General features: G+C 31.9%; 3 protein-coding genes across 3 annotated transcripts; 1 reads left to right on the top strand and 2 right to left on the bottom strand.

Annotated features, from left to right (window-relative positions):
• Positions 1–2,435: 2,435 nt before the first annotated feature.
• LOC101488487 (12-oxophytodienoate reductase 1-like) lies at positions 2,436–8,798 on the top strand. Its single transcript, XM_004511405.4, has 6 exons — positions 2,436–2,555; positions 2,639–2,776; positions 3,808–3,938; positions 4,022–4,198; positions 4,496–5,105; positions 5,661–8,798. Exons 1-5 carry the CDS (start codon positions 2,473–2,475, stop codon positions 5,077–5,079), a joined length of 1,113 nt encoding a protein of 370 aa, XP_004511462.2. The 5' UTR covers positions 2,436–2,472; the 3' UTR covers positions 5,080–5,105; positions 5,661–8,798.
• LOC101515725 (cell division cycle 20.1, cofactor of APC complex-like) lies at positions 6,477–8,765 on the bottom strand. Its single transcript, XM_004511404.4, has 4 exons — positions 8,631–8,765; positions 8,086–8,358; positions 7,653–7,922; positions 6,477–7,543 (listed from the first exon to the last, which is right to left on the bottom strand). The coding sequence occupies exons 1-4, from the start codon at positions 8,724–8,726 to the stop codon at positions 6,818–6,820; spliced, it is 1,365 nt and encodes a 454-aa protein (XP_004511461.1). The 5' UTR covers positions 8,727–8,765; the 3' UTR covers positions 6,477–6,817.
• Positions 8,799–13,133: 4,335 nt separating the features above from the next.
• On the bottom strand, positions 13,134–15,879 carry LOC101515391 (cell division cycle 20.1, cofactor of APC complex-like). The gene is made up of 4 exons (XM_004511403.4): positions 15,304–15,879; positions 14,775–15,047; positions 14,334–14,603; positions 13,134–14,223 (listed from the first exon to the last, which is right to left on the bottom strand). Exons 1-4 carry the CDS (start codon positions 15,397–15,399, stop codon positions 13,498–13,500), a joined length of 1,365 nt encoding a protein of 454 aa, XP_004511460.1. The 5' UTR covers positions 15,400–15,879; the 3' UTR covers positions 13,134–13,497.
• Positions 15,880–16,384: the final 505 nt, after the last annotated feature.

Genomic DNA, 16,384 nt, shown 5'->3' with positions numbered 1-16,384 from the left:
TAATTATTTTTTTGTTAATAATATATTTAATTATATATTATAAAGAAAAAATAAATAAAATGAGATAATAAAAAGTTAAGAATATTATATATATATAAAAAAAAATTCAAATTTGTCTCTATCTTTTGCCACTTATTTCAACTCAATCCTTAAATTTATCTTAATTTTTAAATTATTTATGACATTTTATAGTATTAATCACCTTAGTTCATCTAGTAATAAAAACATTTAACGAAATACATATACAAAATTCAGGATTTAATATCTCACACTAACAATTTTGTCTCTCTTAATTTATAAGCTAAATACCACATATGGTCCTTTAACTTAATTTCAGTTAACGTTTTAGTCATTTATCTTTCTTTATCCTGATTTGGTCCTTTATCTCTAACAACATCAAATAAAGAATGAAAATATGGTCATTTATCTCTAAAACGTTAACTGAAATTAAATCAAGGGATCACTGGTGGTATTTACCTTAATTTATATTATAATAATTATACCGACTCGCCTATACAATAATAATGAAGTTAATCTTATGTTATCTAGCAACTCATCTATAGACCATTATTATACTTTCTAATATAAAGTAAATACTCAATTTATCTTACATGTGATTTAATATTGGGGGGCATTATGGTACTTGTCAACATTCACCAAAATTGATAATTTAATATCATTAAACGCTTTCGATCCTTTGTTTACTCATTAAATACAACATTTTGACTGTTGTTCTTCCTCACATTCTACAAACCATACCTTTTGTGAGAACCATTGATTCGTCAAAAAGCCTTGCTTGACTAAAAATATCAACCATGCAAGCAAGCATAGTGATAAATTTATAGTTCAATCATACATTAAAGCATAGTAACAACATGTAACAGACATTAAATCAAACAACTTCCTTGCGTTATTCAACCGCCCACGGTTCATAAATAGTGTGATTAAATAATTTCGTATATATTTTGATATTTCTAAGGTTTTTTTTTTTTTTTTTGCATTATTGAATCAAACTAGAGACTCACAATGTATTTATAGATTAGAGACAATTATTTTGTTAGTCAATTTTGTAGATGTTGAATTAACTCTAAATTAAATTTTAATTTGATATTAGAGTTTATTCAATATTCGTTTAGCCACCTATAATTAGACTATTGACATCAAACCACTTAAGCCATATTTCAAACGAGGAGTGTAAAATTTTGATGATTTTTTAAAATTATAATTCGTTAAAATCGATTAAGTTTTTTCTTTGTATTATATTAGTTAAATCTCATTATTTATCTATTGTTATCTTTATTTTTTTAAAAAAAAAAATTCATTTAAATGGTATCTACGTTAGAACTAAATGAACGTTAGAGATAAAATACACAAAAAATGCCTAATATGTATGATATCAGATCATAATCAAAAACATTATCTAAATGTTGTAGACATATATGTTGAATCTCTATAACTTTTATGTATTGTATTATTAATTTTAATCAAATAAATAATATTATTAATGAATAATTAATACTTCTTAATTATATATTTTTAATTAATAATATTATATATTTTTGATGAATCTAGAGAATGTTATCATATCCACCCAATGTTAAAAAACGAAAAATAAAAATACAGTACTAGTGGTATATTGGGAGATGCAACTTATAACTAAAATAAAATAAACAAAAAAAAATATTATGCTTTCCCCCAAAACTTGAATTTCGTATTTAATATAACTGAAAAAAAAATATCCGAGTATCAATGGTATTAGCTAGAACGTGCATACAATAGTTGTATTCTCAATGAATGTGGTGACTAATTATATTTGAATCTCTTGCCAAAAACGACCGAATAACTACGAACATATTTGCATAAAAAAGTGTTATCAACTACATCACTAACCACCAGTTGGACCACATAGGGAATCTAAGACGATTAACGTTTGAGACAATTAATAGAGTTCAATAATTCATATTAAAATCAATTAAAACTTCAAACTTTCAAAAGGTTATTAAATAATTAAAACACAATGTCTTTTAAATGTAAAAGTTACCTAACTGGTAGTAGTATTTAATTTTTGTAAAAGACATTTTTCACATCAAACATGAGGTCCAACATTTTGACATGACATCCAACTATACACAAAAAAATGTTTTTCAACAAATATATAGTATAATTGACAAATGTCGAAGTAAGATTAAACATTTTGTTTTAAATTTTAATTCGAGAATTTATAATTATTATAAATTTTTAGTGATAGTTATATTATTTTATTTATAGACAAACAAAAATTATATATTTAAAAAGTTAGGAGGGACAAATTATCATCATTAAAAAAATTGTTGAGTAGAAAATTCTTGAAACAATTTGTTGTATCCAACTTGTTACTTTTTAGCACATAATAATTTACACATGCAAATGTAAATACACCCCTTCTTATTGTTGTATTGTGTTGTTGAACATAATAATCAACCAAACCAAGAAATGGAAATGCCAGCTACTTTCAATGTTGATCCTATTCCTCTTCTTACTCCTTACAAGATGGGAAAATTCAATCTATCCCACAGGTAATTTATCTTCTCCCTTCACTTTACATTCTATTTCATTCAATTTCAATGCTTTCTCTAATTCCTCACCATTTTGATTTCAGAGTTGTTTTGGCACCATTGACTAGACAAAGATTCTACGACAATGTTCTTCCTCATGTTGCTCTATATTACTCTCAAAGGACTTCTCATGGAGGTCTTCTCATAGCTGAATCAGCTGGTGTCTCTGAAACCTCTTTAGGGTAACATTAATTTTTTTCTACATTAGTTACTTTTTGGATTTTTTCTTCTTGAAAAATTCAAGAGTAAACTTTTCCACACTAAATGTGAAAAAAAGAAGACAGAGTCGTACTTATAGAACTCACTATTAGTATTCCTATGTCCTGTTTTCTTCGACACAAACTCTCATGAGAATTTCAAATTATAACCTTAAAAAGTTGCTTCACGGTGAAGCAAAGATTAACTATATTCTCAAATGCTATAAATGTAGCTCATTAACTATATTCTCAACTGTAGCTAAATAAAAAATTATTTTGTTTTTGGAATGCTAGATTTAAAGTTAGTGTCTATAAATTTTAGAGGACAATTTAAATGACTCAAAGAAATGTAAATTATAATGTTTAGATGATAATTTTAGAGAATTTTTAAAATAAGAGATTCTATGAACTATTTTATTAAAACTTTATTTTAATTTTTTTTTAAATTCCACATTTTTTTTAAAAGCTGATGAGGTGTATAGACATCACAAAAGACAAAAACATTTCAAATTATGCAAAGTGATTAAGTAATGTTTCAAAAAGTGACATATTAACTATATTAATTAAGTAATCAAGTTTAACTACTTAATGAACTTTAATTAACAACAATTTAATAGTTTGAATTTGTTGAAATAATATTTGGTTAAATTTTTCTTACTTATCCGTCGAATTTTAAAATCCTACAACTCTATTATTTAGGAAAATGAAAAAAAAAATTGAGACATTGATTTCTATTTTATTTTTTCGAAAGCTGCAAATTAGTTCTTATATTTTCAAAAAAAAAATTAAATCGATCTTTATAAATATTCAAAAAGTTATAAATTGATCTCAATAAATTTAAAAAAATAAAAACTCAAATTGGTCCACAATATTTTTTTAAATGACTGACCAGTCCTATTATTTCAAATTTACAATCTAGTCCCACAACTTTTTCAAGTTTACAATTTGACATAAAATTTAAGAACTAAGAAAATGAATTAAAACTTAAAATGATGATTATTATGATACGAGTGAAGGTATCCAAACACAGCGGGAATTTGGAGAAAAGATCAAATCGAAACTTGGAAACCCATTGTGGATGCTGTTCATGCCAAACACGGTATATTCTTTTCTCAGATTTGGCATGCTGGAAGGGTTTCAAATTCAGGTATTTTTTTCTTCATTTCTTAACTCATCAATTCAATATGCATTTCTCAAATCATTTATAGCATATGTGATTCTTTTGAACAGGTTATCAACCATTTGGACAGGCACCAATTTCTTCTACTAACAGGCGACTCACGCCACAAATTCGAAGCAACGGCATTGATATAGCGCAATTCGCATCTCCCAGACGCCTAAGGACCGATGAAATTCCTCTTATTATCAATGATTTCAGACTTGCTGCAAGGAATGCCATTCTTGCTGGTAACTGCTAATTTCACTCTTTTTTTTTTTTAATATTCTTTAAGGGCTTTTTGCAAATCATGTAATGTAACGTATTAGAGATGCAAAATTAGTTACAAGTTAGTTATTTTAGTTAGCTGTCGGTTAAAAATTAGTTACAGGTTAGTTATTTTTGTTAGCTGTCGGTTAAAAATTAGTTACAGGTTAGTTATTTTAGTTAGCTGTTGGTTAAAAATTAGTTACTCTGGTTAAAAATTAGTTGTTTTAATTATTGTAATCATCTTTTTTCATTTTGATATAAAAGTTATCTAATTGCAGGATTTGATGGGGTTGAGATACATGGGGCTCATGGCTACCTAATTGAGCAATTTATTAAAGATAAAGTGAATGATCGAACTGATAAATACGGTGGAAACCTTGAGAATCGTTGTCGATTTGCTTTGGAAATTGTTGAAGCTGTTGTGAATGAGATAGGAGCAGAAAGAGTTGGAATTAGACTATCACCTTTTGCAGAATATGGAGAATGTGGAGACTCAAATCCTGAAGAATTGGGGCTTTATATGGTTAATGCTTTAAATAAATATGGTATTTTGTACTGTCACGTGGTGGAACCAAGAATGAAAACTATTAGTGAAAAAGTTGAAAGCTTTCAATGTTTGATGCCAATGAGAAAGGCCTTCAAGGGTACTTTTATAGTTGCAGGAGGTTATGACAGAAAAGATGGGATCAATGCCATAGCTGAAAACAGGGCTGATCTTGTTGCTTATGGTCGTTTGTTCATAGCTAATCCAGATTTACCTAAGCGATTCGCGCTCGATGCTCCTCTCAATAAGTATAATCGGGAGACATTTTACACTTCTGATCCGGTTATTGGTTATACAGACTACGCATTTCTTGAATGATGAAAACAATGTTGTATCCTTCAAGGGTAGATTTTTCTTATTAAATAAGTTTTCTTTCCCTTGCAGATTTCTTTTTGTATTTCAGTTGATGTAAGATTATGATGCTTATATTTTTATTTGTATATTCTTCTCATACTTATCTGCTAAATGGTGAAGCCACGATAGTGTGTTAAACTATTTGTTGAGTGTGATAATGTCACTGAATATGAACTTCAATTAAGGATGACTTGTTTCGGAGAATACAAATTTGATGTTATATTGCATTACTTTCTCATTGCCATGGATTTGTCTTTACCAACCTTCACTGTCCACAAACAATTGGTAAACAGGTTTAATGTCATATGAGATTGTCTAAGAGAGAGCTTCTTCTCCTCTTATATTCTTAAAAGTCACTAAAAAAATCGATTTTAGCCATTTTTATCCCATGAAACTTTTACGAAGATAGTTTCTACACACATTCATACTTGTAGAAGCTTTATTTATAAGCACAAAAGCCTTTACTACTTACACTATGTCTCTATGTTGTTGCTGATTATATTAATTTTTCTCATAACCATGTTATTTGTGATTGTTGGCTACAGACCCTCGTGATTCGGAGACTTTGCGACCATCGGACTTGCATAATGGGATGGAAGTTCGCCTTGGTCTATCGAAGGGCCAGTCTGCCAAAGGTTTATATAAGGAAATGGCTCAAGGAACCAGCATGTTTTTTTTGTTCAAACTTCTTGTTGTATTTTCCTACATTAATCGCTATACAGATTTTTAGTTCCAGATTTCTGATTCACTAAAATCTTGTCCAAACCAAGTTGGCATTTGTCTAAATCCACACTGATCATTTTATTTGCTTTTGCAAAAAAAAAAAAAAACGTAATATTCGTACAAGTAGAAGTAATTTTTTATTTTGACAAATCAATGGTAATGGTGTACCTTGAGGTTTTACACAATGAATATACAAGTTTTTTTTTTTCTCTAAAATATAGTTTAACTGAAATGTCTCAATAGAGGTACACGGAAAATTTACCTCCTCCTTTTTCATGCTTGATTTTTTTAGGTCTGTTTAATCAATGAGTTCTGTTTGTTTATGAAGTTAGACATTTCAAAGAAAATATCAATGAAATTTGGCCTATTTGGTCTTCACCAATAGGCCAGTTCCAATTGAGCAAGCAAACAAGCTTGTTGGAGGTTGATGTTTTGTAAATTTTAAACAATGATGATTCACGTGTAATAAGTAAAATTCATATATTTTTTCTTGGGTACAAGTAAAATAGAGACTAAAATGATTTTAAAAGCCACTTTTATATACTCATTTTTATGTTACATTATTTTATTTAGCACTTCTGTAATTTTTTTTTTGTTAAGATTTTGTTTATAAGCAAGGAAAAAGAAGAAGACCGATGTACGTGGTTCGTCACGAGAGGTGTGTGACTACATCCACGGGGCAAATCAAGTGTTATTTTCTACTATAGTAATATGTTACAATATACATTGAAGTCTCATAAAAAGAACTTCATCTTCTCCTCTATCTACTCATTGCCTCAAATTTTTTATTCCTAATATGTTTTCTCCTCTATCTACGCATTGCCTCAAATGTTTTAATCCCAGTATGTTTCTATATACAACGATTATGAGACTTAACAGTAGGAGACTACAAGTACAAAAAATAACTGTTTCTCCTGCTGCCCCTGTAGAGCTTGATGCGGTTGGTGGGAACCAAAAATATGTTACAAGTGTCTGCAGCTTATCGAATGCGGCTAAGATGTGAAAATGGCTCAGCTCTAGCTTTTGGAGCAGCTTTGGTTACTACTTCTGGAGTGCCAAAAGCATTCCAAAACCTCAGTGTCTCATCGGCCGCTGCTGATGCCACTGTGCAACCATCTGGACTCTGAGCCATATAAAGAACTCTGGAAGTGTGACCAGTGAGCTCTCCCATCTTGACCATTGAAGGGTATTTCCATAGTGTTAGCTGATTCTGTGAAAAACCATGAGAGCTGAGTAACTCCCTCTCATTCTTGTTCCACAAAAGGGAACATACCTGAGACCCGGTGTCAACCGAGTTCAAGCATGCACCTGTGTGTGTATTCCAAAACTTGATGCAACGATCCCCGCTGCCTCCACCAGAAGCTAGCAAATTCCCTTGGAAAGGACACCAAGCAAGAGCCTTTACTGCAGATGTGTGATCTTCAAGTCTGTGAAGCCACTGAGTTGGGGAACTGGAAGATGATGTACTTCTATCCCAGATATAAAGTAGATTATCATTCCCTCCACTGGCTAATTGTTGACCGGAAGGTGACCATTTCAATCCACAAACTTCATGTTCGTGTCCTCTGTATGTTTCAACAATGTGTGATCTGATTCTTACATCATTGTTGATAATTTTACCATCCATCCCTCCGGTTGTGAGTATGTGGTTGTTCCATGCCAAAGACCCCACTCTCTGCCTATGCCCACCTCTCAAAGTTCTCAACTGCAGAAACATAACAATAACATTAGTAAACAAACTAGTAGGAGCTGGATAATAAATAATTCAAAATGGTGTATTTTCTGAAGTATAATAACTAGGTAAGTATAGAAACCTGCTTATCTGAGGTTGTATCCCACAGCTGCACTTCAGAGCTGTTCAAACCAATAGCAATATGGCGTCCATCAGGAGCCCAGCTTACTGATGTAATAGGGCCGCTTTCATCGTCAACGGTAACAAGTTCTGAAGTGGAACCATTAGACGCATCCCACAAATACACTGTGTTTCCAAGTGCAATTGCGAGAACATTGGCGCTTCCCCAATCTAGTAAATTGAGGTAATAGTCATCCACAAGGTCTGGAGCATCCAATGTCCTCTCAGAAGTCTGATATAACCAACAAATCAATTAGCACAAAAGTGTAAAATATGGTGGTTCACACTATAGAAAACAACTCAGATCCCACTTGAATTTCAAATTCAAAGCAGGTCAGTTGGAGCAATGAAAGAACCAAATATATGGAATATCAATCAGATTTACAGTAATGCACCTGAGGAATAATACGCCTGGGCTTGGCGGTTTTATCTTGTTGATGAGTCATTGAAGTAATCTCACGAGGGATTAAATCAACTGGTGCAGGTGGCTTGTTCTTGAAAGCTAGAATTCTAGTCCTGTTCAAGTTCAATGATTCTGCAAGTTGCTTCCTGTAAGCTTCCCTGGAAGGGGACACAACTGGATTTTCCTTACCTTTAGCCCCTTCTGTCAACATGTAGTGAGCATAATCAAAGTCCATTGCTGACCTATTCGGTATGAATCTGTCCAACTGGTAAGACAAACATCAGACATTAAAAAGGTCAACTAATTGATTTTCATAAACACAAAAATTCAGAAAGTAAAGTAACTGTTTATAATTATAATTTCAAAGTCCATGAAAAATTGTGTATGCTTTCAATACATAAAAAATGTTGAAAAAACATTCCATGTTTCTAGACTAATGACCCAATTATAGGCAAAAACCCCAATTGATAATAAAAATATCGATTTACATTGAAACCCTAAATATGAACGAATTGCATAGTGGAATTATGTTCTTACATTCTCTCTAGAACTTTTTCTCTGAATAAACTGTTCTTGAAGAGGAAATCTGGATCTGGTTTTGATGGCGGAAGAACTCAAAGATCCTGCGTCCATTGTTAGGGGAAAAAGAAACAATATACAAAATAAAAGAACAAATGAAAATGAAATAAAGAATATAAAACAAAACTCTGCAAAAAATAAGTATTAGACAAAATGAAAATAAAATGGAAGCAAGCGATTGTGATAGCAATTAGATGGCTTGAAACACAGAAGAGAGAGAGAGAGATAGAGAGAGAGAGAGAGAGAGAGAGAGAGAGAGAGAGAGAGAGAGAGAGATTTGAATGATGAGAGAAATGAAAGAGAGATTTATATATAACAGAGAAGGTGAGAGAGGAGGGATTGTGAATTAGAATTGTTTTGGAAGGAAGCAACGGATATTTTTAGTTACCTTGTTTAGACCAATATAGCCGTTATAATTTAGACTGACCGTAATGTCCTTTTGTGGGTGTAAAGTGAATGACTGAACTAATAAATACGGTAGAACCCTCAAGAATTATTGTCGATTCGCTTTGGAAATTGTTGAAACTGTTGTGAATGAGATAGGAGCATAAAGAGTTAGAATTAGACTATCACCTTTTGCAGAATATGGAGAATGTGGAAACTGAAATCCTGAACAATCGAGGCTTTATATAGTTAATAAATATGGTATTTTGTACTGTCACATGGTGGAACCAAGAATGAATGAAAACTATTAGTGAGAAAGTTGAATGCCTTTAATGTTTGGTGCCAAGGGAAATACATTCAATGCCACAATGTTGTGTTAAACTATTTGTTGCGTGGAATAATAACACTCAATATGAGTTTCGGTTAACTATGAATTGTTTGAAATTTTAAATTTAATGTTATATTGCAATACTTTTCATTGTCATATAATATTTTTATCAATCTTCACCATCCAAAAATAATTGTCAAGCGAGTTTAATATCGTATGAAATTGTTTAGAAGAGACTTTATTCTCTTCCTTATATTTTTAAAACCTCTAAAAAAATCTATTTTGTCATTTTTACCTCATGAAAATTTTACACAAATAATTTCTACTCACATTCATATTTGTCATAATCCAAAAACTAAACGCCATTATCGACGCTCAAGTTATACTCCTTGCTTCACAAATCTATCAACTAACTTAACAATTAAACAATTAAATCATTATTAATAACCATTTAAATATATATATATATATATATATATATATATATATATTATTTCTCTTAAAATTTCGATAGAATATCCTTTGTAACTTCAATATTTCCAAATTTGTAAAAATTTTGTTTAAACTTCCAATTCAATCATTATTCAAAGAGCATAATCTAAATATTCAATACATCTCCCAAAAGACTTTCTATACTCGAAATAGTTGCAAAGTACATTATGACTCTATAGACTTTACAAAAAAAAAATTCTCAATCAAAAAGGCCTAAAAAAAACGATCGATACTTGAGTCTACTAACAACTTGCTAATCAGTTGCATGTGAATCTGAAAAGAAAAAAAATAAACATGAAAGGGTAAGTCACAAAGACTTAGTGAGAAGACAACAATCACCATCAACTAAAAGAGAAACACAAAAAAGACACGAATAATTGTTTTACAATATAATGAGAATTATCTTAAACAATGTTATCTCAAATATAGATAATTCTCAAGTAAAGTATACATATATAAAATTATTAAACTTATAATTTAGTCGTTCAAGTAGAAATATTTAAAATCATCATAAAAAATCACACAAGTAAAAATACAAATTTTTTAGAAACAAAAGGCGGCTTCATCTCATTGATAGCAATTTCCTCATAAGGGTGGTTTTTCCCTTAGGAGTGGCTTCATCTAACGGATAATCATCCCCTCTCAATTCCGCAACACATCATCACGTATCAATTAAGGTCGTTGATAGTCATCTCCTTCTACATATGACTTTTTCATAGGGGCGACTTCATCTCACGGGCAACTCTCCCTAATCAAAACGAGGTAATTAGGTGCACCTACCGCCGTTAACGATTTCACAATTATAACAACGATTTTCACAACACATATTTAAAAGCTTATAACTCATAAATAACTCAAACTACAAACATATTACATAACAAAGACCATGAAAATAATTAAGGATGAAATCGAGAGAAAAAAAATCAAAGGTTGTATTTCCCAATTTTTTAATATACTTTAACATAAAAAACAAATAAAATAATAATTATAGCATTATAAAAATATACAATGATGATTGTCATCTACTAACAACTATGGATAATTGACTATGTTTGTTCTCAAACAACTCACAGAGTAACCGACATGACCTCAGCTGATAAATCTGAGTATCAAAAATATTCTCAAGACTTTAGAAAAATTATTCTAAAGTTTAGTTAGCTCTAGGAAACCATGTAAGTCATTTAAATATACTCTAAGCACAAAATAAGATTTTTAAACAAAATTATATTTTTCTAGAGATTCATATTAGCATTAGAGTTGTGTATTTACCTCAAATAGTCTCAATAAACAATTTTCAAGAAATTGGTACATTTTCTCACTCCTTAGAGCACAAACTCTAACCCAAAAATCCTACCCAAACACTTGTATACCCTTCCTATGGGTTTAAGATTTAAGGAGACTAGCTTGTGACTTTAAGTGAAAAGAAGAAGAAAAGGAAAATAAAATTTAAAAAAAATTAAAATGGGGGTGAGGTGGAGAAGGAGCATAGAGAGATAGAGAAGAAAGAGGAGAAGAAGAAACGAGTGAGATAGATAAAAATTTGTCGTCGAATTTATTTGACTTTTTATTTATTTATTAATTACTACTGACTTTGATGATTTCTTCGGGTTCCCAAGTAGTTTCTTCACCGGATGGACCACCAAATAACTTTTAATGAAGCGATATCTTTTGAGCGTAAACGTCTTACTTGGCGATCTAATATAGCCATTGGATGTTCAACGTATTATAGACTTTCATTTAACTGCACATCTTCGTGATTAACCACATGAGAATGGTCATGAAGATACTTCTAAAGCATCGAAATATGAAAGACCGGATGAACTCTTGAGAGATCCGATGGAAGTGCCAAGCGATACGCTACTGATCTGACCCTTTCTAAAATTTCAAATGGTCCGATGAACCTTGGACTTAGCTTCCCCTTTTTACCAAACTACAAAACTCCTTTCATTGGTGAAACTCGTAGGAATACACGTTCTCCCACTGAAAACGGGACGACGCCTCTTATCAGAATAAGATTTTTGTCTACTTTGAGCTGTCACTAAGCGATCTCGAATCAATTTAACATTTTCAATGGCATCTTGAATCAACTCTAGATGAACTAGTTTAGCTTCTCCAACTTCAAACCATCCTATCGAAGACCTACACCGTCTTCCGTACAAAGCCTCAAATGAAGTCATCTGAATACTAGATTAATAACTATTATTTTATGAAAATTCCATTAAGGGAAAATGTTGATCCCAACTACCTCCAAGATCGAGAACACAAACACGAAGCATATCTTCCAATATTTGTATAGTCCTTTCAGATTTGTTCATCTATTTGATGATGAAAAGTTGTGCTAAGCTTCAAACGAATTCCTAATGAAGTTTAGAACGACTTTCAAAATTGTGACTTTAAGTGAGAAGAAAAGGAAAAGAAAAGAATAAAAAAATGAAAATGGGGTGGGTGGAGAAGGAGCGGGAGAGAGAAGAAACATGATAAGAAGGAACGAGTGAAATAGAAAGAGAATGATAATTTATTTATTTATTATTATTATATTATTATTTTTTAAATAAAACAGAATCTTCGTATTCTCACAAAAACTTTATTTATAGACGCAAAGACCTTTACTAATTACACTATGTCTTAAGACACTTAATTTTAGAATTTGGGTACTACAAACTATAATTTTATATTTTGGGTACTACAAACTAATAACTCAAATGTTTATTATAAATAAAATAAAAACATAGAAATATTGTTTAAAAAAATATTACTATGTTAAATAAAATGTCTAATATAAATAAATACATCATTGAAAATTTTGGGCGACCGGGCCGTGTCCATCATATTTTCTAAAGAAGCTCTGCAGCTATGTAATATTAGGTTTTTCACCATGAATATACATTTATTTTTTATCTAAAAAATAGTTTAATTGGATTGTATATGTTATATTATTTTTATGTTTAATTACAATTTTGGTCCCTCTATTTTAGTTGAATCACGAAAATAGTCTTCCATTTTATTTTTTCCCAGTTTTAGTCTTCCAAACCGAACTTTGATCCAAAACTTGATGCAATGTCATTTTTGAACGCTTATTTAAGTTACACTATGCCTAAAGATCTCGTGACACAACAATTGTATCTGAGATCTCGTTGATGTTCAAATTTAAGATCAAAATTCTATTTAAGTGACCGACATTAGGGAGAAATAAAATGAAAGACTATTTTCGTAATTCAGCTGAAATAATAGAATCAAAATTGCAATTAAACCTTATTTTTATTTAGCCCTAATTCTGTAATTTTTTACTATTAAGATTTTTTTATAAACAAGGAAAAAGAAGAAGACCGATATACGTGGTTCGTCACGAGTAATGTGTGACTACGTCCACGGGGCAAATCAAGTGTTATTTTCCACTATAGTATGTTACAATATACATTGAAGTCTCATAAAAAGAACTTCATCGTCTCATCTATCTACGCATTGCCTCAGATGTTTTAATCCCAGTATGTTTCTATATACAACGATTATGTGACTTAACCGTAGGAGACTACAAGTAGAAAAAATAACTGTTTCTCCTGCTGCCCTGTAGAGCTTGATGCGGTTGGTGGGAACAAAAAATCTGTTACAAGTGTCTGCAGCTTATCGAATGCGACTAAGATGTGAAAATGGCTCAACTCTAGCTTTTGGTGCAGCTTTGGTTACTACTTCTGGAGTGCCAAAAGCATTCCAAAACCTCAGTGTTTCATCGGCCGCTGCTGATGCCACTGTGCAACCATCTGGACTCTGAGCCATATAAAGAACTCTGGAAGTGTGACCAGTGAGCTCTCCCATCTTGACCATTGAAGGGTATTTCCATAGTGTTAGCTGATTCTGTGAAAAACCATGAGAGCTGAGTAACTCCCTCTCATTCTTGTTCCACAGAAGGGAACATACCTGAGACCCGGTGTCAACCGAGTTCAAGCATGCACCTGTGTGTGTATTCCAAAACTTGATGCAACGATCGCCGCTGCCTCCACCAGAAGCTAGCAAATTCCCTTGGAAAGGACACCAAGCAAGAGCCTTTACTGCAGATGTGTGATCTTCAAGTCTGTGAAGCCACTGAGTTGGGGAACTGGAAGATGATGTACTTCTATCCCAGATATAAAGTAGATTATCATTCCCTCCACTGGCTAATTGTTGACCGGAAGGTGACCATTTCAATCCACAAACTTCATGTTCGTGTCCTCTGTATGTTTCAACAATGTGTGATCTGATTCTTACATCATTGTTGATAATTTTACCATCCATCCCTCCGGTTGTGAGTATGTGGTTGTTCCATGCCAAAGACCCCACTCTCTGCCTATGCCCACCTCTCAAAGTTCTCAACTGCATAAACAGAATAATAACATAAGATAAACAAACTAGTAGGAGCTGGATAATAAATAATTCAAAATGGTGTATTTTCTGAAGTATAATAACTAGGTAAGAATAAAAACCTGCTTATCTGAGGTTGTATCCCACAGTTGCACTTCAGAGCTGTTCAAACCAATAGCAATATGGCGTCCATCAGGAGCCCAGCTTACTGATGTGATAGGGCCGCTTTCATCGTCAACGGTAACAAGTTCTGAAGTGGAACCATTAGACGCATCCCACAAATACACTGTGTTTCCAAGTGCTATTGCAAGAACATTGGCGCTTCCCCAATCTAGTAAATTGAGGTAATAGTCATCCACAAGGTCTGGAGCATCCAATGTCCTCTCAGAAGTCTGATATAACCAAGTAACCAACAAATCAATTAGCACAAAAGTGTAAAATATTGTGGTTCACACCATAGAAAACAACTCAGATCCCACTTGAATTTCAAATTCAAAGCAGATCAGTTGGAGCAATCAAAGAACCAAATATATGGAACATCAATCAGATTTTCAGTAATGCACCTGAGGAATAATACGCCTGGGCTTGGCGGTTTTATCTTGTTGATGAGCCATTGAAGTAATCTCACGAGGGATTAAATCAACTGGTGCAGGTGGCTTGTTCTTGAAAGCTAGAATTCTGGTCCTGTTCAAGTTCAATGATTCTGCAAGTTGCTTCCTGTAAGCTTCCCTGGAAGGGGACACAACTGGATTTTCCTTACCTTTAGCCCCTTCTGTCAACATGTAGTGAGCATAATCAAAGTCCATTGCCGATCTATTCGGTATGAATCTGTCCAACTGGTAAGACGAACATCAAACATTAAAAGGGTCAACTAATTGATTTTCATAAACACAAATTCAGAAAGTAAAGTAACTGTTTATAACTTATAGTTTCAAAATCCATTTACCAATACATAAAAAATGTTGAAAAAACATTCCATGTTTCTAGACTAATTACCCAATTATGGGCAAAAACCCGAATTGATAATAAAAATATCGATTTACATTGAAACCCTAATTATGAACGAATTGCATAGTGGAATTATGTTCTTACATTCTCTCTAGAACTTTTTCTCTGAATAAACTGTTCTTGCAGAGGAAATCTTGATCTGGTTTTGAAGGCGGAAGAACTAAAAGATCCTGCGTCCATTGTTAGGGGAAAAAGAAACAATATACAAAATACAAGAAAAAATGAAAATGAAATAAAGAATATAAAACAAAACTCTGCAAAAAATAAGTAATAGACAAAATTAAAATAAAATGGAAGCGATTGTGATAGCAATTAGATGGCTTGAAACACAGAAGAGAGAGAGAGAGAGAGAGAGAGAGAGAGAGAGAGAGAGAGAGAGAGAGAGAGAGAGAGATTTGAATGATGAGAGAATAGAAAGAGAGATTTATATATAACAGAGAAGGTGAGAAAGGAGGGATTGTGAATTAGGGTTTTGACCACAGTTTAGAATTGTTTAGGAAGGAAGCAACGGCTATTTTTACTTACCTTGTTTGGAAGGAGGCTTAATATGGTCAATGCTCTCAATAAATAAATATGGTATTTTGTACTGTCACGTGGTGGAACCAAAGACTGAAAACTATTAGTGAAAAAGTTGAATGCCTTTAATGTTTGGTGCCAAGGGAAATACATTCAATGGTACCTTTGTAGTTGCAGGATTGATATTGTTGCTTATGGTCGTTTGTTCGTTGCTAATCCAGATTAACCGCCGCAATGTTTTGCTAAACAATTTGTTGCGTGGGGTCACTAATTATGAGTTTCGGGTAACAATTAATTGTTTAAAAATTGAGTTTAATATTATATTGCAATATTTTTTTATTGTCATATAATATTTTAGAAGAGAGGTTATTCTCCTCTTATACTTTTTAATGCCTCTGAATTTTTTTATTTTTTTTATCATTTTTACTTTATGAAAATTTTACCAAAATAATTTCTACTCACGTTCATATTCTCGTAAAAACTTTATTTTATAGATACAACTGCCTTTACTAATTACACTATGTCTTAAAATATTTGATCACCGTTTTTTTTATTCTACTATTAAAACCAAAATTAAGTATTATATTACCACAATTTTCTAATTATATATTAAAATACTCTTGTTTTTAAAATTTCATTTTCTAAAAGT

Source organism: Cicer arietinum, chromosome 8 (genome assembly GCF_000331145.2).
Source record: "Cicer arietinum cultivar CDC Frontier isolate Library 1 chromosome 8, Cicar.CDCFrontier_v2.0, whole genome shotgun sequence".
Lineage (NCBI taxonomy): Eukaryota > Viridiplantae > Streptophyta > Magnoliopsida > Fabales > Fabaceae > Cicer > Cicer arietinum.
Note: the sequence above shows the minus strand (reverse complement) of the source record. Positions and strands in the feature narration are given on the sequence as shown.

Excerpts from the sequence above, each read along its gene's own strand:
- LOC101515725 (XM_004511404.4), bottom strand. The coding sequence starts at position 8,726 with ATGGACGCAGGATCTTTGAGTTCTTCCGCCATCAAAACCAGATCCAGA. Across the intron at positions 8,359-8,630 it reads GAAAAAGTTCTAGAGAGAAT|TTGGACAGATTCATACCGAA; the intron begins GTAAGAACATAA and ends TTGTCTTACCAG. Across the intron at positions 7,544-7,652 it reads ATACAACCTCAGATAAGCAG|TTGAGAACTTTGAGAGGTGG; the intron begins GTTTCTATACTT and ends ATGTTTCTGCAG.
- LOC101488487 (XM_004511405.4), top strand. The coding sequence starts at position 2,473 with ATGGAAATGCCAGCTACTTTCAATGTTGATCCTATTCCTCTTCTTACT. Across the intron at positions 2,777-3,807 it reads GTCTCTGAAACCTCTTTAGG|GTATCCAAACACAGCGGGAA; the intron begins GTAACATTAATT and ends ATACGAGTGAAG. Across the intron at positions 3,939-4,021 it reads TGGAAGGGTTTCAAATTCAG|GTTATCAACCATTTGGACAG; the intron begins GTATTTTTTTCT and ends TCTTTTGAACAG.
- LOC101515391 (XM_004511403.4), bottom strand. The coding sequence starts at position 15,399 with ATGGACGCAGGATCTTTTAGTTCTTCCGCCTTCAAAACCAGATCAAGA. Across the intron at positions 15,048-15,303 it reads GAAAAAGTTCTAGAGAGAAT|TTGGACAGATTCATACCGAA; the intron begins GTAAGAACATAA and ends TCGTCTTACCAG. Across the intron at positions 14,224-14,333 it reads ATACAACCTCAGATAAGCAG|TTGAGAACTTTGAGAGGTGG; the intron begins GTTTTTATTCTT and ends CTGTTTATGCAG.